Raw genomic sequence first — 25,486 nt, 5'->3', positions numbered from 1 at the left:
ACTGGCAAATACTTTCAAAACCCCTCATTACCCTGGTATGTTATGAAAGAAGGGGGAAGAATCACAGGTATCAGCCATTGGTTCACAGGGAAATTAAGGATTTATGTAGAGCAGCTAAAGACCACAGGAAGGACTTACCTTGTTTTAATGGCCTAATGAGGGCCATGTTTACAGTACATCTTAACTCCCTATGATTTAAAATATATTATGACCATATTGTTGTCACCTAAAGAATACACCCTCTTTAGGTGCGAAGGGGGATGGAAGTGTTTACAATATCAATTAATAGCAGACTATGCTAATAATGAGGTAAGGGCGAAATTGACAATCAACCATCTAGCTGGAGAAGGACAACACAGCCTACCAGATGATCAAGCAGCAGGTATCCCTGAGAAGTATTTGATGATATCAAAGAGATGGCTTTGAAAGCTTTAATCCAGGTATCGGATGGTAGCACCCCCAATTTGGACTACCTTGGGTAGCTGCAGCTAAAGCTTTAGGACAATTAGACCATCTTGGGTGTCTCTTAAGTAAGTAAACCAATGCTACTTTCCTCACATTGAGTGGCCTACTCTCAGACATAGAGACCACCAGACAGACCACCTTGCAGAACAGCGATAGAGATTTTACTATGGCCACATAGGCATGGCTGTGTAGATTCTGAGGTCATGTATTGCATGAACCTTTCCAGCCACAGCAAGACAATCCAAAAGAGTATTCAGGTAGTGAATGAAAGGTTCAAGAATCTTCAAGTGGAAAACAAAGACTTCCAATCCAAGGGACTAAAGGGTTGGATGATATCCAGCTAAAAAAGGGCTATTAATCATCTTAGTTGTTATTGTATTGTAACTTGTCCCGTGTTTGTTTGGATCCTTCTAGAAAATCTTACAAAATTCTTTCAGTTCCATTTTTGTTTTAAAACAGAAACGGGGAACATACCCAACACAGGATCCTCACAGACTCCTTGGACGAGAGAATTGGAGGCCTGTATAGCAAAAAAACCTCTCAGAGACTCAGTATGGGAAGGAAAATCCTTAAAAGTATTCTTAAAACCATAAAGTACCTTAAAAACCTTGAGTATCTCAAGGCATTAATGGGCACCACTGAGTGTCAGTACAAAGCTCTCAAGGGACTCGTTAAAGCAGATAATTGGAACCATGATTGCATAAACCTCTCAGAGAGTCTGTATCAAAAGGGAAACAACAAATAACCCTGAAATAACTGAAGTACCCTGAAGTATTAATGACCCCACTGAGTGTTGTTGCTGACAAAGTCTCTCCAGGGACTAATTGCAGCAGATAATTGGATGCCATAATTGCAGAAAACCTCTCAGAGACTCCAAGGCAAAAGCCAAACCCAAAGTCCTTTGAAAAACCTGCAGTCCCTGCAGGGAGCATTAAGGAGCCCCATGCCTGAGCAAGGCTCCCAAGGGACTCCTTCCAGCAGATCGTTGAAGCCACTGGGATGTGGGCTAGGGGGGATGCTGAGGGCAGGACAAGGGGCTGACAGCGCCCGGCCTGGCTGGGGCTGTGCCAGGAGGCCCCAGGCCTCAGGACAAGGTGTCTCCTCACAGCCCTTGGTGGCACAGACCCTGCTGTGACCCAGGGCACCAAGACTTGACTTCTCTTTGTCCGCAGCTGTCATCAGTGCCTCCAGTTCTCTGCTCTGCCTGGGGCCTGGGGACACTCTCTCAGTTGTGTCCCTATCTGGGACGCATTAAAAGTCCAAGAAACTTTGGAGTTGGATTCTGACTTGCAGTTCTGGAGAGGTTTCTTCAGCTCCCTCTCAGGGACTGATGTTCAGGGCCTGAGCACAAAGTCCCAGAGGCTCAATTAAAGTCCTTGTGCTGTGTCTGTCCTTCTGGGCTGGGCTGGGCTCCTGGCACAGAGGCAGCTCCTGGTAACCAAGCAGAGCTTCAAAAGCACATTTCTCTTGATGAGCAGCTCTTCTTCCAGCCCAGCAGGGCTGGGGCACTGCCTGCAGCCACCCTGGGCACAGCACAGAGGCACAGAGAGCTTCAATCAGTCAGGGCTGGGAAGGTGCTGAGAAGTGCCTGGGGCAGAATCACTGCCAGCCCTTGGCACAGGAACCTCTGGCTGTAGGACAATGCAGCTGCAGCTCCCGGAGCGATCTCCTAAACCTGGAAAATCCCAATGCCTACAGACCCTGAGTACATTCTCTGATTGTCTCTTGTACACAGCAGCCAGGTGTAGGATCTCAGCACCTCAGGACTGATGTGCAGAGTGACCGAGACCACCCTTGGGGGGCTCAGGAGTCCTGGAATGTTGCCAGAAGTGTCTGGTGGCAGGACTTTGATCCTACACAGGAGACGACACCTGTATGAGGATGGGAGGATTTCACTGGGGTGAATGGTGAAGGGATAAGTTAATTAGAGTGTGAAACACAGGGTTTAAGATTTCTGTACAGGGGGGTCTAAAGAAGTAAGATGGAGGAATTGGGGCGTGTCCTGTCCTTCTTCTTCTTCTTCTTCTTGGCCTCCATCTTCTGTGGTGATGTTGGCACTTTGGGATTGGTTATTACTAAAAGTGCACTGGTTAATAAGGGTAAAAGGTATTGGGGAAAAATGATAAATATTGTATACGTAATTTCGAGTATAAAGATAGGTGACCACCCTGGGGGCTCTCAGTGTGCTCATGGCTGGCTGCTGTGCAGACCTCTATCAGGCCGAGAGAAAATCTTTTAGATAAACAATTAATAAACACCGAGACCGAGAAAAGATCTGAAGCCTCTTCTCCTCCTTTGAAGCGCGGGCTGTCCAAGGCCACCCCGGGCCTTTCCAGGTCACCTAAACAGCTGGGAAACCGAGAGCCAGGGGTGCCCAGGGCTGCCCTGCAGAGCAGGGTCCTGCAGCCCAGGGCGCTGTGCTGGGGCAGGGACTCTGCTGCCTGCCAGGGACAGCTCTCAGCCAGCCCTGGCAGCTGCTCCCAGCACTGGGGGACAAGGTTTGGGTGGGAGGAGACAGCTGGTAAGGATTGGAAGTGTTCTCATGGTGTGGGGAGAATGCTGCATTGTTCAGGACTGCTCCCAGCATGGCATTTAACTGCAGAACATTTCCAAGTAGATTATACAGGGAGCACAGCGAGTCAGGGGCTGGAGACAAGGGAAATTTCTACTTTTTTCACCTACAGCTCTGGCTTGCCTGAATTGGAAACTGCACACAGATATTAATCTCTCAGTTCAGGTGGAAAAAAAAAATTCTCTCAGATATGAATAAAGCCAGCAAAGACAGATATCAGAACAAGGTCCCTTAGAGGCAGCATCAGTGTCGCTTTTTCAGCCTCCTCCGGGTTGCTCTCACTTTGCCATCAGAGCCTGCAGAGCCAGAGCTGCCCCTGGGCAGTGCCAGAGCTGGGAGGGTTCTGCAGGGCAGAGCTGAGCCCCCAGGGCTGGGCTGGGCTCTGGCAGCACTGGCAGGGCCCAGCCCTGGGCACAGGGAAGGAGCTGCTGGCAGGGACAGCTCCAGGCAGCAGAGCCCTGGACAGGCAGTGTGGGGAAAGTGCCCCCAGGCTGTGCTGGGATATTTAAAGTCCTCTCCAAACCCAACTATTCCATGATTGATTTTTTTACAGATTCCCATGCCAAGGCAGCACAAATGTCCAACAGCAGCTCCATCAGGCACTTCCTCCTGCTGGCATTGGCAGACACGCGGCAGCTGCAGCTCCTGCACTTCTGCCTCTTGCTGGGCATCTCCCTGGCTGCCCTCCTGGGCAACGGCCTCATCATCAGCGCCGTAGCCTGCGGCCACCACCTGCACATGCCCATGTTCTTCTTCCTGCTCAACCTGGCCCTCTTTTACCTGGGATTCATCTGCACCACTGTCCCCAAAGCCATGCACAATTCCCTCTGGACACCAGGACCATCTCCTACACAGGATGTGCTGCCCAAGTATTTCTGCTTATCTTCTTCATGGGAGCAGAACTTTCCCTCCTGACCATCATGTGCTATGTCCGCTACGTGTCCATCTGCAAACCCCTGCACTACGGGACCCTCCTGGGCAGCAGAGCTTGTGCCCACATGGCAGCAGCTGCCTGGGCCAGTGATCTTCTCTATTCAGTGCTGTAAACAGCCAATACATTTTCCCTGCCTATGTGCCATGGCAATGCCCTGGGCCAGTTCTTCTGTGAAATCCCCCAGATCTTCAAGCTCTCCTGCTCCACATCCCACCTCAGGGAACTGGGGCTTCTTGGTGTTACTGCTTTGTGGTGTTTGGTTGTTCTGTGTTCATTGGTTTCTCCTATGTTCAGATCTTCAGGGCTGTGCTGAGGATCCCCTCTGAGCAGGGACGGCACAAAGCCTTTTCCACCTGCCTCCCTCACCTGGCTGTCGTCTCCCTCTTTGTAAGCACCACTTCACTTGCCTACCTGAAACCCCCCTCCATCTTGTCCCCATCCCTGGATCTGGCCCTGTCAGTTCTGTACTCGGTGGTGCCTCCAGCCCTGAATACCCTCATCTACAACCTGGGGAACCAGGAGCTCAAGGCTGCAGTGAGGAGACTGATGATTGGATGGTATCAGAAACATTAAACAGTTTGCCAGTTAAAATCAATCATTTGTAATAAAAGTAATCTTTGACATTTCTCTTTGGTTTCATTTTGGAAGTTCTTTTTCTTTGCTTTAGTTATTTCATGTTGTCCACACAGAAATGTCATTGTTTGTGCCATTTCTTATTTTGTTTATCTCCATCTTCTGTTTGGCCACAGATTGTGTCAAAGAGTGGCTGCAATCTTGATGGCTTTAAAGGAACTAAAGGATGTCCCAGTAAAGTTTTCTGCAGAGAGCCCCCTTTTCTTTTCTTCTCTGGAGCTGCAGCAGCAATGTCTATGTGCAAAGCTGGGGGCAGATCAGTGCTGGCCCAGCAGCTGTGCCCACCAGCAGCAGCACTTGGTGTTGCCAGTGCTGCTGCTGTGGCCCTGCCCCGCTGCTCTGGTGGCCCTGGTGTTGCTGCAGGGCCTGAGTGCTCTCGGGGCCAGGCACAGCCCTGGGGGTGGCAGTGCCAGGGCTGCAGCAGGGACAGGCCATGGGCACTGCTGGGGCAGCGCGGACACCTCAGCCCAGGCCCTGGGGGCTCCAGGCTCCTTGCCCAGGCTCTCTCAAGAACACACCCAGGCCAATGCTCAGCACAGAAAACCCCCGTGAGCAGCCCCAGGCTGGCTGTGGGCAGGCTGGGGGCAAACAGCATGGCTGGGGCTCTGCAAGGGCCCTGGGGCAGATGGGAAGGAGCAGCAGAGCAGGGGCTGATCCATCCCCAGTGCTCTGGACAGCCCAGGACAGCGTCCCAGAGCATCCTCATGGAGATGCCAACAACATCCCCCTTCTGCAGCCCTGGCCTCTCCCCCAGCTCACAGAGGTGCCCCATCCTTGCAGGCACAGACACGGCAGCACTGGCTCAGCAGCCCCTGTTTGCATTGCACAGAGCAGGGGGAGCACCCCCATGCTGTTGCTGTGGGGACATGAACCTGAGGGAGCACAAATGCCATCAGCCCCTGGGGCCAGCAAGGGCTGGGGAACACCAGGGAAACCACTCAGCTTTGTCCTGGCCTCTTCAGTCAGCCAGAAAGTTTGTTCCCATCAGCTGGGAGATTCCTGTCCCATTGCAGACGCTGTTGCTCTCAGGGCCTGGGCTGCCTGGCAGCCACCCCCAAACTGCCCTGAGCATTTCCTTTCCTTCAACTTTGCTTTCTTTACTCTTCCTGCTACAAATTTCTTCCTACTGCCCAGCCCTGTTCCCTCCCCTGCAAACAGCCCATCCCTGTTTGGCCTTTCCTCTCTGGCCCCACTCCCCATTGCAGTTCCTGACTTGGCACAACGGGAACATCCCTTGGGCAGCAGGATCATCCTGCAAGTGCTGCAGGAATTGTCTGCAGGCTCCTGCAGTGCCTGGTGCTGCTCCCTTGCCAGAGGCACCCCAGGCCAGGGGGGCACATCAGGGCTGCTGTGTCTGGCTCTGGGGCTCCCTGTTCTGGGCAGTGAGGAGGAGCTGCAGAGGCTCTGCAGGACTGACAGGATGGGCTTTGGGGCTGGCAGGAGAAGCTGAGGGACCTGGGCTGCTGGAGCTTCTGAAGAGGAGGCCCAGGGCTCATCCTGCAATTGCTCCAAGGGTTCCAAAGAATCCAAGAATCAGCAAGGTTGGAAAAGACCTTGGAGATCATCAATTCCAAGGTGTGCCCTGACACCACCTTGTCTCCTCTGAGCCCCCTCTTCTCCAGGATAAACAACCGCAGCCACTCCTCACAGGACTTGTGTTCCAGACCCCTTCATTGGCCTTGTTGCCCTTCTCTGGACACGCTCCAGCCCCTCCACGTCTTTCCTAAATTAGGGGCCCAGGACTGGACACAACACCTGGGGTGCTGCCCAACCAGTGCTGAGCACAGGGGAAGAATGCCTGCCCTGCTCCTGCTGGCCACACCATTCCTGATCCAGGCCTGGAGCCACTGGCCTTCTTGCCCATCTGGGCACACTGCTGCCTCATGTCCAGCCTGCTGTCCATCAGTCCCTGCAGGTCCCTTTCTGCCTGGCTGCTGTCCAGCCACTCTGTCCCCAGCCTGTAGGGCTCCAGGGGTTGTTGTGGCCAAAGATTTGGACTTGTTAAACCTCACCTTGTTGGATTTGGGCCCTGGATCTAGCCTGTCCAGTGCCCTGTGCAGAGCCCTCTTGGACTTTTTAAACCTCTCCTTGTTGGATTTGGGTCCTGGATCCAGCCTGTCCAGGGCCCTGTGCAGAGCCCTCCTACCCTACAGCAGATCAACACTCCCAGCCATGTTGGTGTCACCACAGGTCCATGAGGCCCCAGAGTGTCCCAATGGTCTCCGTGAAACCATGAGGCTTCCCAGTTTCACATTGTCCCTTTGGTTCCATGGGACCCCCTTGGTTTCACAATGTCCCTTGGATCCTTTGGCCCTGCAGTGTCACAATGGATCCTTGGTTCCATGAGGTCTGGCAGTGCAGCAATGCTCTCCTTGGTTCCACAGCGTCACAATGGCCTCTCGGTCCCAAGGGGCACAGCTGTGGTCTGTGATGATGGAAGTAACTTTCCCTGAGAGTGTTTTGTGCTAATGGGTCGGAGGTGCAAGAGCACCCGCACACACATACACATACACACCCACACACACACACACACACACACACCCCGACACACACACACGCCGCAACTCACCAGTGAAGACATGGGAAGGTGCAGGCATGGAGTTCTAAGGAGGGTTTTTTAAGGTCTAACACTCCAGGGGTCTTGGGGTTAAAGACAAAGACAAAAGAGGTTTTAGGGTATAAATACAGGAAAAGAGGGGGTGGAGGAGACCATCAGGAATCTAAGGGTTTAGGGGTGCTATACAGGGAAAGGGACTTAGAGGGAAATGCCAGGGTGGATGGGCAGGGACATAAACTAAAGGGAAGACAGGGAAGGGAGAACTCTGTAGAACATGAACATATGAGGGTAATAGAGGCAGGAAAGGCCAACGGGCCAATGGGGAGGACAGAACTGGAACAAATTACCACAGTGCTGCAGAGCACCATGGGGGAAGTTTCTTTTCTCACTCTGAGCTGTGGGGAATGCCCAGAGCCTAAGGTGCATCTCTCCAGGGCATTGGTGTTGCCCTCTCCCCATTAGGCTCACAGGCTTCCACAACCCTCCATTTTTTTCTAAGTTAAAAGGCTTTCCCTATGGATTTCTGCAAACACCTTACAAAATAAGGGAACATAACTAACATAGCAATAGCTATAAGTCATAATAGTACTAGAGTAATAACTCAAAAAGGAAATAGTACATAAGATTAGGATACAACGAAATAATTGAATGGGTAGGAATAATTAAACAACGTCTTTTTTGTGGAATGCAAGACCAATAGGAAGTTGTATTGTTCAGGCAGTGTAGAGCTGTTTTCTTTTTCAGGTTATTGGTTTGTGTCTATCCACTGTGTCTTTTGTTCTTTTTTTTCACGCCATTTGTGCTTGTCATCACAGCTTTTGGCACGACTCGTTATTCTTTTAGGACAGGGACCCTCTCTCTCAGTCCCTGCATGCCTTGCAACACTTTGTATCAGGCATGGATTCCTGCTTTGGGTTCCTTCCTCTTTTGGATTGGACAGGGGCCTCAAGGGTCTGCAATCTCCCTGTCACCTACCAATCACCTTCCCTAGCAGCTTGTTCCCACACCCCTGCCCAGTGATCCTCAGGCTCGGTGCTAGAGTTTGAGGGATCACTGTCTTCTACTGAGGAAGAGGGCCTGCTGGTAGAGGAGTGGTGCTCCTGGATAACCAGTGCGGCCCTGGGTCGTGGGCTGCTGGGAGCCAAGATGGCTGCCTTCCAGTCACTATCATGTCCACTTCCACATCCGGTCATGTGGGAGCCAGAAGTGTCATGGCTGCCAGGGGTGGAGCCTGGGGTGGAGGAGGTGGAGACCACGAGGGGAAAGGCAGAGCTCGCGTTGGGAAGGGTGTTACTGATGGAAAGGGGGGCTCCTGATGCAGGAGCGACAATTGATGTGATGGGTGGAGGGGAATGTGTCACAGGAGAGGAGCACAATTATGGAGGAGCAGGAAAGGGCAGAGGAGAGGCAGGAAAGTGGCCATTTTGGGGTGTGAGGGTGGGAAAACTTGGATCAGGAGGGGACAAAATGGCAGGGCTGCCACATTGCCAGTGCCATTTTGTGGGGTAATGGCCACTGGGGGAGATGAAAGAGGGTATGTGGGCATAGGAAGAAGGTTGAGGGGAAGGTCCAGAGCAGCATGGCCAGTGCTGTCATGGTAAGGGGAGAGAGGAGATTGGGAGGTTTCAGGGAGACAGCAGCAAGCCTGTGCTGAATAGCGACATCCACCTGCTGATTGCTTCTCAGGCAGGGAAGAGGGTTTAGGGGGTTGGGGAGAGGATGAAGGGAAGGGGTTTTGAAGTGGGGACCCAAAACTTTTCCCAAATTTTCCCCTGATTTGTAAACTGAATCATAAATAGAACAAAAAAGAAGATAAAACTTTTTGCCATAAACGGAATTAAAAAGACAATAAAACTTCTCTACTTTAAAATTTCCCTCCAGTTATAAAACAAATAACTTGATCCCAACCGTACCCCAAATCTCAAGTGATTAAACTGATTCCCTTGTAACATAAAATATTTGAAAAGAAAATGAACAAAAGCTTTCAAATTCTCATTTGAAAATTAATTTCCTGAGCAACTAGGGCTAATGTAACTTGGATATAAATCTCCCGTTGTGGAACGAGTTTTGTGCCTATTCTGCAGTCTTTCCACCCACAAGTTAAAATGAGAAAACAAAAAAAAAAGGCTGACTCTGACTGAAACATACTCACCCAGCAGTGCGTCAACAAAGGATCTCGTGGGGGTGTGTCAAGGAAAGCAATCCTCCAGCCCACGACTTTGAGAGGGTTCCAGGTCTCTCCCCTCAGCATGCCCAGATAAAATTCAGAGGTTGTCTTAGGCTAGTGGCTGACCCAAAGGCGACTTAGATTGTAGCCATGCTGGAGATGCTCTCCAGGGGTACCAGACGAAGGTCCCTGTTCAGGTGCCACTGTTGGGGTCTACGGTGGTGGTATATGCAACTTCCCTGAGAGCATCTTGCACCAACAGGCAGAAGACACGAGAGCCCCAGTACGCACACACACACACGCACGCACGCACACACGCACAGACACACACATGGAGCAGGTCGGCAGTGAAGACACGGGAGGTTCCAGGAATGGAGTTCCAATGTGCTTTATTTCAGGCAACACTGAAGAAGTCCAGGACCAAAGACAAAGCCAAAGGAGGGTCTAGGTTATAAATGAGGAAAAAAGAGAGTGCAGAAGAGCATCAGGGATCCAATGGTCTGAGGGCTCATGGGTGGTACACAGCGAAGGGACCAATAGGAAATGCCAGGGTGGATAGCCAGAGACATAAACCAATGGAATTACAGGGAAGGGAGAACTCATCAGAACATGAACATATAAGGGTAAAAGGGGTGGGAAAGGCCAACGCTTCAATAGGGAGGAAAGAATTGAGACAAATTAATATAGTGCTGCAAGGCACCATGGGTGAAGCTTCTTTCCTCACCCTGAGCTCTGAGGAACACCCGGAGACTAAGGTGCATCTCTCCAGGGGATTGCTGTTGACCTCTCCTCAGTAAGCTCACAGGTCTGCAAACACACACTGGAGATGTCTGGGGCCATTCATCATTTCTCTGCTCTTCAGCACCGAGGCTACGGACTCTGGCTACATCCCTGAGCTCGTGCCCATGGCAACCACCCCTGGAAATGGGGCTCCATTGAGCTGATCTCAGGAAACCCCCAAGAGCTGGGGAGTGCCCCAACACTACCTCAGAAATATGAGATACCCCAGCAACTCTTCATAAACATGGAATATCCAAAAACTCACTCAGTAACGGGCTTCCCTTCCCTTCCCTTCATTTTCCCGAAACTTTGGCTGCCTCATTGCAGACCCCAACCCACCTCCCCAGTCCAAACCCCAACACATCCCACCACTCCTGGACATCAAGACTGCTTCCCAAGCTGTATTTCCCCATTTCACCCCTCCCAAACCCCATCCCACCCATCGTGCCCCACCCAATGCCCATCTCACCCCTCCTGATTTGCATTACACTTCACCCAATCCCCTTCCAACCCCATTTCACCCCAAGGGGCTGTTGAATCGAGGAATTTCGTGGTGGGATTGAGTAGTTTTCAGTAGCATTGAGTGGTTTTGAGCTGACAGAACAATCCCTCTCATCTTTCAGAGTGCCAAGAATAAAGAAAACCAAACCAAATACCCCCAAAACCCCCCATATCCTCGCAGATATCTCCAATAATCCAAGTTTCCCTCAAAACACAAGTAAAATGTGAGGCTTTAGATGCTTTTGATAAATTGGGTCAATTTTTATCCTCATTATTTGTGTTTTGAAGGGAGGGAGATAAATCAAAAGAAAATAAGAGGCAAAGAAAAAGGAAAACAAATCACTTCCCACTGTGTATCACAAGGAATGTGGGTCACCAGGGCACTGACCATTGTGCGTCCTCCAATGGGGATGGAGATGGAGCAGTTCATGAAGCTCCACCTGCAGTCAGGGCTCTCGTAAGGCTTCCCTTACCAGTGCCTCCATTGGTGTCGGTTAAAGAATGAGCGGTCTGAGAAGCTCTTCCCACACCAGGGACACTCGTAGGGCCTCTCCCCAGTGTGGATGCGCCGGTGGATGACAAGGGTGGATTTGTGGTTGAAGTCCTTCCCACAATCAGGGCAGCGGAAGGGTCTCTCATCTGTGTGAATCCGCTCATGCAGGAGGAGATTGGAGCTGGTGTGAAACCTCTTCTGACACATGGGACACTGGTAGGGTCTCTCCCAAGTGTGGATGGCTGGTGAATAATGAGCTTGGAGTTGCACTTGAAGCCCTTCCCACAGTCAGGTCAGCAGAAGGGCTACTCTTTGGTGTGAATCTGCTGGTGGTTGACAAAGGCAGAGCTGCAGCTGAAGCCCTTCTCACACTCTCCACACTCACAAGCCCATTTTCCCAGTGTGGATCATCTTGTGGCTGATCAGGGTATTGCCCTGCCTGAAGATCTTCCCACACTCCAAGCATTTGTGGGGCTTTTCCCCATCATGAAGCTGCTCATGGGCCACCAGCTCGAAGCTCTGGCTCAAGCTCTGTCCACCTTCCTCACTCAGGGTGGTCTTTTCTCCTCAGAGCACCCTGGGCTGGGTTTGCAGCCTCTCCTCCTGTGGGCTTTTCCTTCCTGTTAGATTCCTGTGCCATGGAGCTGCTCAAAACAGCCTCTTCTATGAGGTTCCGCCATGGGGATTTTTCCTCCCTGGTCTCCATCTCCAGCTCCTTGTCTGCGGGAGGAAGGACAAGGAGAGGATGGGATTTGCCTCCATGTCATAGGGAAGGGGAAGGAGATCCCCCCAGTGCATCCCCAGCAGGACAGAGTTGGCACTGGGTTTGTCCTGAAACCAGGGGCAGTGCTGGGCTGGGAGATGGAGCAGGAGAGAGGGGGAAAGGGGCACTGACTTCCTCCTTACCTGCCTGGGTGTCCCGGCAAATGTTCCTTTTCCTTGCAGCCTCCACTTCCATCTGGCAAAGTTTTGGGAATGGGAAATCCTGTTTTTGGTGGAAAACAACAGATGAGCACATTTTTTTTTGTACTGGTTTGAAGGCAAACGTGGCGGAGAGTCTAAGCCAGAATAACAATTTAGGAGGAAAATGAAGATAATGGCAATGATACAGAAAGACTGCCTTAAACTGACTGAGTCAGTATATAACCTGACACTATGTTGGTCAGGGTGCTGGCTGCAGTCCTTTTAAATGGTGGTTGCAGTCCTGTTGGAGAGATAAGCGTGAATCTGTGAGAGCAGTGATGCTGTAGAAGGGTCTGGTCTTCCTCTGAAGGTCCAGTGGTGGTTATGGAGCTCTTGTCCTCTGGGAATCCAGTAGGCAAGCTGCTCCTGGTGTTGCAAGAATCAGGTTATATCCAGGTAGGAATGCTTGGATCCTCCCCCTGGGTGGATGTGGTAGATAGGGAGAGGCGTTCGGAAAATCTTGCGATGTCACGGAAAGCAGCAGGATTCCTCTCCCCCTAACGCATAGTGATAAGGGATCACCCAAGAATGTAGACCCCCCTAACACTAGTAACTTTCCACTCCTTATTAACCAATTACAGTAAGGTAAGACCCCCTGACATAGAGAAAAACCTCCCAGATTATAAAACCCCGCGAGACGGGGCAATAAAGGCCTTTGGACCATCCACCACGTTGGTGTCTGCGTGTGTTCTTGGCCCGAGCGACCCTGGAGAGTTTGGGTCGCCGTGCCGTTTCCTCAGAACCAGGTCGCCTTGCCTTGCATCAGAAGGCAACAACTGGTGCTGAAACTCCGGGAGCCGATCAGCACCCGGGGAACGGGTATTCGCCTGGAGAGAGGTCGGCGGCTGTGGCTGCAGGTCTGACCACAGCAGGAGGGATGCCTCCGGACCAGCTTGGATCATGGAATTGCTTGTGAAGGTTGTAACAGAAATGAATATACACTGGGGTATACAATGGAAAGTTAGAGATTTAACCCTCGCATTGCTGAGATTGATTAAGCTTGGGGCTATAGAAAGCCCTGTAGATATCCTACATCCGGGGGTGTGGGATAATTGTACGAAAACTCTAGCCGAGGATACCATGTCCTCAGGCTCGGGGAAAGCCCTAAAATCATGGGGCAGAGTCATCTGGGCTCTGCAAAAAGGTCAACAAGAGCAAGAAACCTGGAAAGCTGCGAGAAGTTGTTTAATAGCCATTCCGCAGTTGGGGGTGGGAGCAGCGACACAGACCACCCCAGAAAGTGATCAGATTGAAGACGGGAATATGCGGGGGTTAGGCGCGTCCCACCTCCTCCCGAGCCCGAGCCCAAAACCCCCAGAACCCCCGGGAGACCCCCCAACCCCCCTGCGGAGCCCGCCAGATCCCAGCTCCCCTTCGGAGCCTCTTGACAAAACTGCGGCTCCTCTACCCTTCCCCCCCGCGCCGACTGCCGACCCGACGCAGGAGGCAGAGCAACGGGCGCAGTGTTTTTGGGGGGGGCTGGCGGAGGAGGCGCGGGAAGCGGCGGGATGGTCAGAAACCGCCCGGATCGATAAAATCTCTCCGCCACCCTATGGGTTCGAAAATGGCGACGAACCGCGTAGTCAGAGCGGAAGAGAAGAGGGGGAAAAGAGCGGAAATACAGTCAGCCTGCTTAACATCGCATGCGCGGGCGAGCGGGGGGGGGGGGGGGGGGGGGCGGTCCCCGCGGTGGAGTGTAAGACCAATCAGAGCGCTCTATTCAAATTAAGCCCCTGTAAGGCAAGGACCTCCCCCAGCAGGGGGCGGGGAGACCCCAGGGGGAGGGAACGGTCCGCCCCCCGCAGGAGGGGGCGGGGTCAGAGCCCGAGAAAAAGGCAGAGCAACCCGGAAATGCTCGACCAGTCGACTTCCAGCTCGGACTCGGATTCAACCTCTGAGTCCAACAGGGAATCGGGGAGCTCCGATTCGGATTCTAGCTCCGATTCGGATTCTAGCTTTAACAGGGAGAGAGCAACGGCACGTAAGGTTATTAATCACAGCACTCCCGCGTGGGTGAAGGGGTCATCAGAGAAAGACCGAACCCCACTTACAGACTGGTGAAAAATAAAGATAGCCTGCGCCGAGTACACCCCTTCAGCCAATCTAGTGTTCCCAGTCCGTGGGGGGGGGGCAGGCGAAAACCAAAGAAGGACCTATTCTCCAGTGAATCCAAAAGAAGTACAGACAATTATTAAAGCAATTGCAGACAAGGGAATTAATGGTTACCACACTTACTGACGGCATTTTTGGGGGGGATGACATGCTTCCCTTTGATATCAAGCAGACGTGCAGAATGATTTTTGATGGGGCAGGAAGGATTGTTTTTAAACAAGAGTGGGAGGATCAATGCACAAAGGAGCTAGCCCAGATAATGAGACCTGACCATCCACTGCACGGCTCCAGTATACAGAGATTGATGGGTAAAGACCGCACTATGATCACCCCCCAGGGCCACGCTGAGGGATTAAGGGCCCATGAAGTTATGACAACCACCCGGGCTGCCCGAGAGTCCATTCGTTCAGCTTCCAAAGTAGTGGCTAAACCTGCCCCGTGGTCCACCATAAGACAGAGTGAAAGTGAGAGCTTCACTCAGTTTGTGGACAGGCTTCCGGCAGCATTAGATTCCTCCTCATTACCCTCAGAGGCTAAGGATCCCGTGCTGGCAGACTGCCTATGCCAGCAATGCAACTCAGCCACCAAGGACATTCTAAGATCACTGCCACCTGGGGCTAGCATAGCTGACATGATCAGACATGTTGCAAAGGAGGAACAGCTTGCTCCCATCCAAGCAGCAGTCCACACTGCAATAACCAGTGTGATGGTGTGCCTTAAGTGTGGCCAGGCAGGCCACTTGGCAGTAAACTGCCCCCAGCCAAGGCGCCTATCAGCAGCTGCTCCACCACGCCAAGGGGGATTTAGGGGACCGTGCTGGGCATGTGGGAAGAAGGGACATTTAGCTAAGGAATGCAGATCCAGGCTTCAGGGAAACGGAAAAGGGAGGGGGCAGCCGGGCCGTGTTCAGCCCCCTCCCACCTGGCATGTGCAGTGGCGCAGCTACAGCAACCCCCAGTGGGGCAGGGGACCCTCATACCCCATGCCCCCACAGGGAGCAGTCAATTTTACATCCCCACCTACAACGCAATGGCAGAATTGCACAACACCACCAGTAATGCTTTCGCACCCCCCACCACCACAAGCCACGCTGGTGTCACAGGACCAGCAGGGGACGCCCCAGTGCGGGATCCGTGGGTGGCCCTGGCCATGAGAATAGGGAAGGAGCCCCTGATGGTGTGGGGGACATGCCGCCTTTACGGCAGTCAGGATTCCCACGTCATAGGGCTCCAGTTCTGGGCGGACACGGGATCAGACTGCACGATTATTCCCCAAGCGCATTGGCCCGGGCATTGGCAATTCAAAGAAGTCCCTCCAGTGAACGGAGTGGGAGGGCAGTCCCGGGCGTGGAAAAGCACCCAGTTGGTGGCTTTAACACTTCACACAAAAAAGGGACCAGAACAGACAGTAGCAATCTACCCCTACATTTTGCAAAATTCTCCACCCTTGTTGGGAAGGGATGTTCTTTCCTTGCTAGGATTCTGGATTACAAATTTATCCTGAGGGCCACTGCCGTACACCTGCCACTGCCAATCAAATTGACTTGGAAATCACCAGACCCCGTATGGGTCGAGCAGTGGCCCCTGACAGAGCCTCAAATGGCAGCCTTGCTGGAACTGGTTGACAGTGAACTGCAAAAGGGTCACATAGAACCTTCCGTCAGCCTGTGGAACACCCCTGTATTTGTGATCCCCAAAAGGTCTGGAGAAGGCTATCACCTCATCCACTACCTGAGAGAAGTGAACAAGACGATCCGACCCATGGCTCCAGTCCAGACACTGCTTCCCGCAAACTCAGCCATCCCCAAAGGGCAGCCGTGCACAGTGCTGGACATCAAGGACTGTTTCTTCTCGATACCCCTGCACCCTGAAGAAAAGAGAACGGTTTGCCTTTTCCATGGCGTTTCAAAACGGTGAGCGGCCCAACCTCCACTTCCAATGGAGGGTACTTCCACAAGGTCTTGTTGACAGCCCTGTCATATGCCAAATCACCATGGACAAAGCACTGATGCCAGTCCAACACTCCTATCCCCCCGCGACCATCATTCAATACATGGACGACATCTTAGTCGCTGCACCGTCGGCAAGCCAAGTAGATCACCTGGTGTCCACAATCACGGACACCCTCCAGGCCAACGGCTTCGAGATCGCGAGCACAAAGATCAAGAGAGGACCCTGCGTGACCTTCCTGGGAGTAGAGATCACAAGGTCCTACGTGACACCCCCCAAGGCGAAGGTCTGTCGAGACATCAAAACACTCCACAACGTGCAACGCCTGGTGGGATCACTACAGTGGCTTCACAACATCATCCTAGTTCCTCCCGAGGTCATGGACCCTTTATATGACCTCCTGAAAGGAAAGCACCCCTGGGAACCCAAGGAGCTGACACCACAGGCAACGAGCTCCCTCGACTTCATCGAAAGCCAGATGTCCCCTGGCATACTTGCCAGGTGGAACCCAGCCATGCCACTGGACCTATACGTCCACTTTACACTGAAGGGGGGAGTGGGAGCACTGGCCCAAGGACCTTCTGAAAAGGCCCGACCGATTCAATGGGTGGTGCTCGGAAGACCTGCTCGTGCGTTTTCCCCGGGAATCGAATGCATTGCTAACCTCATCATGAAAGGCAGGAAACTCGCCTTGAGACACCTAGGAACAGAGCCGAAAAGCATCCACCTCCCTTTCCGCAAGCAACTGACCTCGGAGTCAGCCACAATATCAGAATACCTGGCCCTTGCTCTCACCGGCTTCGGAGGAGAAATCTCCTACTCCTCCAGACCACCCTGGACTCAGTTGCTGACCGTAGTCGACATGGACACACTGCCAAAGGTCATGGATGGACCGCAGCCAGAACCAACAGTCTTCACAGACGCTTCCTCCACGACTTCAACCGCAGCAGCAGTGTGGCAGGCAGGAGAGCAATGGTATTGCGTCAAAGCATGTGACCCCACACTGTCAGTGCAACAGCTGGAGGCAACAGCAGTTGTCTTGGCATGCGGACTCTTCCAAGAAGAACACCTCAACATAGTAACGGACTCTATATTTGTGGCAAGGCTTTGCCTAGCCATGGCAGGACCAGGAGTGTCAACATCAGCAGCAGCCCTAATGCTAGAAGAAGCACTCTCCTCGCGACGGGGCATCGTGTCGGTCATTCACATCAACAGCCACAACCCAGTCAAAGGTTACTTCCAGATCGGCAACGACAAAGCGGACGCCGCAGCATGTATGGATGTCAGAGGAAGTATGGACGCAGTATGGACGTCAGAGGAAGCCCATCAACTGCACGAGTCGCTCCACATCGGAGCCAAAGCACTGGCAAAGAGATGTGGAATCCTGACAGCGGACGCGAAACGTGGTAGCCACCTGCCCTCATTGCCAGAAGTCACCCCTATGGACCTGTGGGGTACACCCAAGAGGTCTCAAGCCCTCAGAAATCTGGCAGTCGGACTTCACTTGGTGTCAACTGCTGAAGCCCCGAGCATGGCTTGCAGTGACAAGAGACACTTATAGCGGAACGATCATAGCCACACAGCACCCCAGAACAAACTCCAAGGCCACAATTCAGCACTGGCTGACAGCCATGGCCTGGCTTGGTATCCCCAAACAGATCAAAACTGACAACGGTTCCAATTTCACTTCTAAACCAGTGCAAGAGTTCGCTTCAAAATGAGGCATCACATTAGTGCAAGGTATCCCATATAACAGTACCGGGCAGGCCATAGTCGAGAGAGCAAATCAGACCCTGAAAACCAAGATAGAAGTGTTGGTGAAAGCAGAGGGCTTTGCCAATGCCATTCCCCCAGGAGATAAGGCACGTATACTGGCAACTGCTCTGCTGGCATTGAATCAATTCCCTAGGGGAGATGAAACAAACAGTCCCGTTCAAAAACACTGGGCCACCCGAGCACTAGAAGAGAGCCCGCAGGTTGTAATTAGAAATGAGCTAGGCGAATGGGAATGGGGCTGGAGGCTGATGCTCACAGGGAGGGGGTACGCAGCTGTCAAAAAGGACGGCAAAATCAGGTGGTGTCCACTTAAGTCAATCAAGCCTGACCTTCACAATGAGCAGAATGAGATTGATGAGAGTTGCAAGTTTCTGTTTACAGGACATCCTCGTGGGACGTCCTCGTGACACGTACATCCCCATTCCAGAGGAAAACGACAGACCACCAAGCCGCCAGGCAGCGCCCGAGAGACCCGCACGGGTGGGACCCAAGCATCAACAGTGTTTCTGTGTGATTTTGCTGTTGGGGCTTGTTGCCAGAGGGCAAGCCAGCCCAGATCACTACCCCCATCAGCCATTCAGGTGGGTCATGCAACACCTTAGTAGTGACAAAGTGCTCAAAGAAATCACCACACCAAACGCCCCATCCTTCGTGCTCCGCATCACCGACCTGTTTCCAGGACAACCAAAGGTAGACCCCCATTCCCCACACGCCACACACATGTACCTATCCTACTGGTGCCCAGCTTCAAACCCTGAGAAAAGCTACTGCAGTCACCCAGGTGGGGACATTGTGGGCACTGGGGCTGCGAAACCATCGTCACAGATGCCAGACTGTCAGGGCCTGGGTGGGAGCCACAAGAGCCTGACAAATTCTTACAGTTCAACTGGGCACCCATTGGTTGAAAAACACCACTCTTCTTTCATGGAACCTTCCATCGAAATTGCCATAAAGTCCCAAAAATTCGGACATGCACTAACTACAACATGACAGTTTTGCAGCCGCATCACCCCAGTTGGGCAATAGGCAGAACGGGGACAGTAGTCCTTCAAGGGTCAAAAGAGAGGGTGAATGTGTGAATTATTAGGCTCCAACCGTCGGCACCCCGAGTGGTCGGACCCAACAAAGTGATTAAAAGCGTGCCGAAAGGGAGAAATGCGACCCACCCCAAAGCCTTGCCCGCAAGGGTCGCTGATATCCCAACCGGCCATGCGGAAGCCTTTCAGATAGGCCGCTCAGCCGAGTCAGACTCAGACCCAATCCTTCGTATGTAGAAGCTACCTTCCAATCCCTGAACGAATCTAACCCTAACCTAACCGAATCCTGCTGGCTTTGTTATGATGTCGAACCTCCCTTTTACGAAGGAGTCGCTTTAAACACTCCCTTCAGTTACTCCACAGCAGATTCACCCAACCAATGTAGATGGGACACCCCCCGCAAAGGAATCACAGGCCAGGGAAGATGCTTTGGCAATGCAACCCTAGCTAGGCGGAAAGGCAACGTCTGCACCAAAGTGGTCAAACCCAACAGGAAAAACAATAAGTGGGTAGTCCCATCGGCATCTGGGATGTGGGTTTGCCAGCGATCTGGAGTGAGTCCGTGTGTGTTCCTTGCCAAATTCGATGACTCTAACGACTTTTGTGTCCAAGTTCTGATTGTTCCCAGGGTCCTGTACCATGGAGATGAAGAAGTGTATCACCTTTTTGAGGAACCCAGCCGGCTCCACAAAAGAGAAATAGTAACAGGTATGACTATCGCAATGCTGCTGGGCCTAGGAGCAGCCGGAACGGCCACAGGAGTCTCAGCCTTAGCGACACAGCACCAAGGACTTCCCAGCTGCAGGCAATGATTGACGAGGACCTGCAGAGGATCGAGAAATCCATCTCCTTCCTAGAGAAGTCAGTCTCCTCACTCTCAGAAGTAGTCTTGCAGAACAGGCGAGGACTAGACCTCCTGTTCATGCAGCAAGGGGGCCTGTGTGCCGCCTTGAAGGAGGAGTGCTGCTTCTATGCAGACCACATGGGAGTCGTGAGAGACTCCATGGCAGAACTCCGAAACAGACTGGCTCAGAGACAGAAAGAAAGGAATGTCCAACAGGGTTGCTTCGAGTCCTGGTTCAATTGATCACCATGGCTAACCACCCTTATTTCTACCCTAATAGGTCCATTGGCAATGCTACTTTTAGCTGTCACCTTTGGATCTTGCCTGCTGAACAAGCTAGTCTCATTCATTCAGACCTGTCTAGAACAGGCCAACATCCTGTTCATAGGCCGGGAACAACTGCTGTGGATTCGACCTGGGAACACTGCCAGTCACAAGATTTTCTAAGCTTGCCTGGCAAAAATCTTACCCAGGTTTACCAAACCCCTTTCTTTGTCAACAACCTCATGCCTCATCTCAGTACCTATGTATATGACTACCTCGTTCATTTGTGAAAAAGGGGGGGGGGGGAGATGTGGTAGATAGGGACAGGCGTTCGGAAAATCTCGCGATGTCACGGAAAGCAGCAGGATTCCTCTCCCCCTAACGCATAGTGATAAGGGATCACCCAAGAATATAGACCCCCCTAACACTAGTAACTTTCCACTCCTTATTAACCAATTACAGTAAGGTAAGACCCCCTGACGTAGAGAAAAACCTCCCAGATTACAAAATCCCACGAGACGGGGCAATAAAGGCCTTTGGACCGTCCACCACGTTGGTGTCTGCGTGTTCTTGGCCTGATCAACCCTGGAGAGTTTGGGTAGCAGTGCCGTTTCCTCAGAACCAGGTCGCCTTGCCTTGCATCAGATGGCAACAGGTTGGAGCATCCCACAATGGGATGATGGAATTTTATCAGTCCTGCAGTGACACTCAATGGCCCATTAGCAGAAGACCCTAATGATAATGCCCTGGAGGGCATTATCAGGGCTGAGTCATGGAAGAGATAAAGAACACTAACCGCCTGTTTATAGCAGTTGATGAAGATGGTGATTGAAAACATGCATTTGGTTACATCTTGCATGGCAACCTGAAACAGTGGGGTAATCCCTGCTCAGGGGGTGAACACCACCCCCCTTACCCAACCTGGCTCAGGTGTAAAACCCCCACCCTGGGAAGGCCACACACACAGGGGATAATGTCGTACTTGCCCTGCTCCAGGGGAGGTCTCTGTCCCTTGTCATTCCATTGCTCTCTCCTCTTTTCTCTTTCTTTCCAACTCTCTCTCTACCTCACATTTACTGTTCAGTAAAATCCATTTTGGATTTGGTCTTGTTAGCACCTTAATTGGGGCAGAGGCATATCTCTAACAATTTTCTTAACCGTATTGCCATATTATTTTGACACAGTGAGTTCAGGGCACTGTTCTCTGACCCCAAGTGCCTTTGACAACAGCATGGTTCCCTCCATTGAGGAGGTTGTGGTTCTTTCTGGAAGAACTCTTGCAAACTTGGACACGGTGTCTCCTTCATCCTGGGGACCTTACGGAACTTATAAAAGTTTTATTTCTTTATGGGAGAAATGATGAGGAAAATGGCTTTTATGGGTGGCCAATGTAAAGAAAATAATTTGCTGTCTTTCCTTATAAAGTTGTTAAAATCACTGGAGGAAATGGACCATATGTTACCAGCGAGACTGACAAGGTTCATTCACCCCATGGTGAGGAACGCAAGGCAGCTGAAAGTCCCACAAGAAGCCCAGCTCAAGGAGCTAAATTTCCAAATAAGTCCTGAATTCCCAGGCTTGGGGGCTTTACCAAATGTGAAAATTATTTTTCTCTTGATCCCTGTCACCTTTGTGACTGCTACACAGAGCTTTTCATTCCTTTTAATAACCTGTTTTGGGCCAAATTTCCACTTTCCTTTTATCGGAACCTGACAGCAGCTGAGCTGGAGCTGTGCAGGAAGCAATGAATATTGGAATTGCCACATCACTTCTTGGATTGTCAGTTTATTCATGTTTGGGATTTGTTTGCGCTTTCATCACAAGTTACTTGTGGGAAGAGGATATATTCATCAAAGTGATTTATGCAGAGTCAAGTTTGATTTCTGCCAAGTTTATTTTGTCCAGTGCCCAGGGGATGCTCAAGGGGTCTCTGTGCCTCTCACACTGAGGGATGCTTGGGAGGGGTTTGGGGGTGTTTTTCCTGTCCCTGTCACCCCAGGGCATTCCCCAGGGGGTCTCCATCATTTTCACCCAGGGAATGCTTGGGGGTTCTCCCTCCCTCTCATACCCTGTGCCAGGGGATGTCTGGGGCAGTCTCTGTCCCTCTCAGCCCAGGGGGTGCTCGGGGGTCTCTGTCCCCTCCCTCTGTGGGATGCCTGGGGGGTCTCCATCCCTCTAGCCTCAGGCAATGCCTGTGCAGGGCTGGGGACCAGGGGCTCTGTGTCCCTCTCACTGCTGAGGGTGCTCGGGGATGGGGGGGCTCTCCGACCTTCTCACACCTGGGGAGGCTGGGGGTGTCTCTGTCCCTCTCAGCCCTGCTGTGACCCCACCCAAACATCATCGGGCTCAGAGGGACAGAGACACCCCCAAACCCCCAGAAGGGCTGAACCTGGGATTTGATTTGGGGCTGAGGATTTAGGAAGGGGCTGGAATTGGGGCTGGGCTTGGAGTTGGGGCTGAGATTCGGATTAGAGCTGGGATTGGGGTTAAGGCTGGACATGGGATTGGCTTTAGGGCTGGGGTTGGGATTGGGTCTAGGGCTAGACAAGTCTGGCACTGGGATGAGATTAAATACAGAACTATGAGTGTGTCTAAACATGGAGTGAGATTGAGACCAGGATCAGGGTCAGGTTTGGGACTGAGCTCACCCAGGGCAGGACAGGGGGGATGTCGCTGCAGGATGTCCCTGGCATCATCCCAGCCCTCCTCAGGCACCTCCAAACATGGGGGGCAGCTGGGTGCCCCAAGATCCAGGTGCTCCCATGCTGCCCCTCAATACCAGGCAATCATTCCCTGAGGGCAGCCCTGACTGTGACCACTGGGGCTCTGGGATCAGCCCTCACATCTCTGTGGAGCAGCAGCAGACAGGATGAGAGATTCCCCCGCCCCGTTTTTCCTGTGGAAGGGTGAAGCCCAGCTGCCCTTTTCTTCTGGTGCCTCCTCCTCTCCTCAGCTGAGGATGTCAAACTCCCCAGGAGCAGGAAAATCCCCATTCCCTCTTTCCTTGTGGCTGCAGCCTGGAACATCCACCCAGAATGAAGGACTTTCTGACAGCCCTGCTGAATGACACTGGCAAGAGGTTTGTGAGAAGGGGAAGAAATTGTATTTCGACAGTAAATAAAAGGTGCAAAATTATTCCTTTCTGTTATATTCCTTTTCAGTCAGTTCTGGTCTGTTTTCAGAGTGCCACCTTCTCAGCTGACTGTGTTTGTGCCCTCTTTTCTCTCCTGCCTCTCTTTCCCTGCTCTGTTTCTCTCTCAGTGTCTCCCTTGACTCAGGGCAGCTCACATCAAAGACCGTGCCCGGATTTAATTCCCAATTCAGGAGCTACAACAACCATGGGGGAAGTTATGAAGGCTCGCAGTGAAATGACACTGTAAGATCTTGTTCCACTTGGCTTTTGGCTCCTTCTTGACAGCTTTGCCCTCAAGGGCAGAAACATCTTTTCATAGCTGAGAACTGGAAATCCAGACCCTGCAGCGTGTGCCGTGGATCCCAGAGGGGCATTCCCGAGGCTCCCAGGGTGCTGCTCCTGCCGTGCCTCCCAAGGGGAGAAGATCCAGCAGCTCTGTGGGCTCCCAGAGCACACAGCAAAGGTGGCTTTGATGGACATTTTCCAGGGACTGGGATGGCAAGGGACCCTGTCCATGGATTACGACCCCGCGAGGGAGAGACGCCTCTGCCCCAGTGAAGGAGCGAATGAGAGCGTGGGAAAGCAACCGACGATTATTGAGCGTGGACTGAACGGAACAAGAAATGGGGAGGAGGAAGGGAGAGAAAGAAATCGGGAAGAGGTCTCAAAGAGAGAAAGAAAAAGGAAAGAGGTCTCAGAGAACAGAAAGAAATGGGAAAAGGCTCCCGCCCGGCCTCCGCAGCTCCCAGGAACACCCGCAGGGCGTAGCGTCTTTTACCTATCCAGCCAATCAGAGGACGCGGTAAACAATTTCCAGCCAACCAGAGCTTTTCCCGCCGATGACTCACCGGTTGCCAGGCGGGCCCGCAGAGCCCGGCGGCCCCGGAGCGGAATTTGGGGCTCGGGCCGGGGGACGGATCCGCCCCGGGGGGGTCCCCGAGCCCCTGCCCAGCCCTGGGGCCGATCGGGGGCTCCCCCACCCAGCAGCCGGTGCTGCGGGGCCGCGGGGCAGAGCGGTGGGAAAGGGGGGTCCGGGCTGGCAGCGGAGGAAATGCGGGAGGAAGAGGAGGGAGAGGAGGAGCGGGAGCGGGAGAATGGCGGCGCTCGCAGCGCCCGCACGCCGAGCCTGCAGCACCCCCTGCCCCGGGAGCATCGCCCCCAGCCCCGAGCCGCAGGGGAGGGCGGAGGCCGAGCTCGGCCCGGCTCCAGCCAGGGGTCTCCGGGAGGATTTTTTGGAGAGTGTTCGGAGCCGGCCGATCCCGGACTCGAGCCCCGGGTATCCCCGGGCTCCCTAAGAGGAGCTTTTTCGGGGGCAGAGGAGCCGCGATCGCCCCTCGGGAGGGTCCCGGGGGTCCACGTGGAGATGGCCCGGTACCGACGGGGCGGGACATTGGTTTTGGGGATCCCCGTGAGAGCCGGGGCTGTGGAACGGGGAGACCCCCGGGGTGGGTAGAGGGGAAGGGGCGATACCGGAGCTGGGGGACCCCCGGCAGCCCGGAGATGAGGCGGGGACGGGACCCCCTGACCCTGACAGGGGCGTGTCCTGGAGTGACTTCATGATGCTCGTACCCCATCAGTCTGTTTAGCCCAGAAATGAGTTCTGCACCTTTAAGGCTGGTTCTGAGAGAGAAGGGGAAGAGGAAGAAGCTGCAGTTTGTTTTCAGAAACTGCTCTCACTCCTCTACATTCCAGCTGCTGGATGGACAGACAGCAGGACAGAGCTGTCCTTTGCTTTTAGTTAGTTTTTAGCTCGCTGAGGCAGAGAAGTTCCCTGGTGTGAAGGTCCACCCAAAATGAACGGGTGACGAATGATTTTTTGGTGCAAAAATAACCAACAAAGGCACAGGGGTTTTGCAGTAACAAATCAATAAAATGCAATTTTATTGATGATAACCACAGCTGAATATGCGTTTGGTTAGGGAATCTGGGGAAGAGAAGGGTAGGACAAGGGAAAAAGGGAGGAAAGAAGGTTAGGGAAGGGGTATAGCTACCAAAATGTGATGTCTTCAGGGTCCCGCCGCCGAAACTCGCTGGTGCACGCTTTGGGGAGATCTCAGAGGACAGTCGAAACTGAACCCCAAATATACTATTCTTGGTTGGGGGAAGGGTGGCCAAAATTAGGTTTCCATGGAGGGGAGAAGAATAGGAGGAGGGGGAGAGGCTATTCCATTGTTTTCATGGCCGAATGTTCACAGGTATGTTTACTCTGGGCAGGTTTTCCCCCTTCCCCGAGTTGGGAGGGGGTACAGTCCCAGTCTCTGGAAGGAGGTTGCCAGGGGGGTGCCATGGGGGTGTCAATAGGGTGC

The 25,486-nt window shown here is 52.7% G+C and overlaps 1 protein-coding gene across 1 annotated transcript in view; it reads right to left on the bottom strand.

Moving 5' to 3' along the window:
- Nucleotides 1-25,486, bottom strand: part of LOC134434645 (olfactory receptor 14J1-like) — a gene marked incomplete at its 5' end in the record, with an annotated part of 206,587 nt that overhangs the window by 10,173 nt on the left and 170,928 nt on the right. The window contains 2 exons of the mRNA XM_063183289.1: nt 13,145-13,199; nt 13,911-14,020. Of these exons, the coding sequence (XP_063039359.1) occupies nt 13,145-13,199; nt 13,911-14,020 (165 nt within the window). The remainder of the gene's footprint in view (nt 1-13,144; nt 13,200-13,910; nt 14,021-25,486) is intronic.

Source organism: Melospiza melodia, unplaced genomic scaffold (genome assembly GCF_035770615.1).
Source record: "Melospiza melodia melodia isolate bMelMel2 unplaced genomic scaffold, bMelMel2.pri scaffold_45, whole genome shotgun sequence".
In the NCBI taxonomy this organism is placed as follows: Eukaryota; Metazoa; Chordata; class Aves; order Passeriformes; family Passerellidae; genus Melospiza; species Melospiza melodia.
This window is presented reverse-complemented; position numbering and strand designations above follow the sequence as displayed.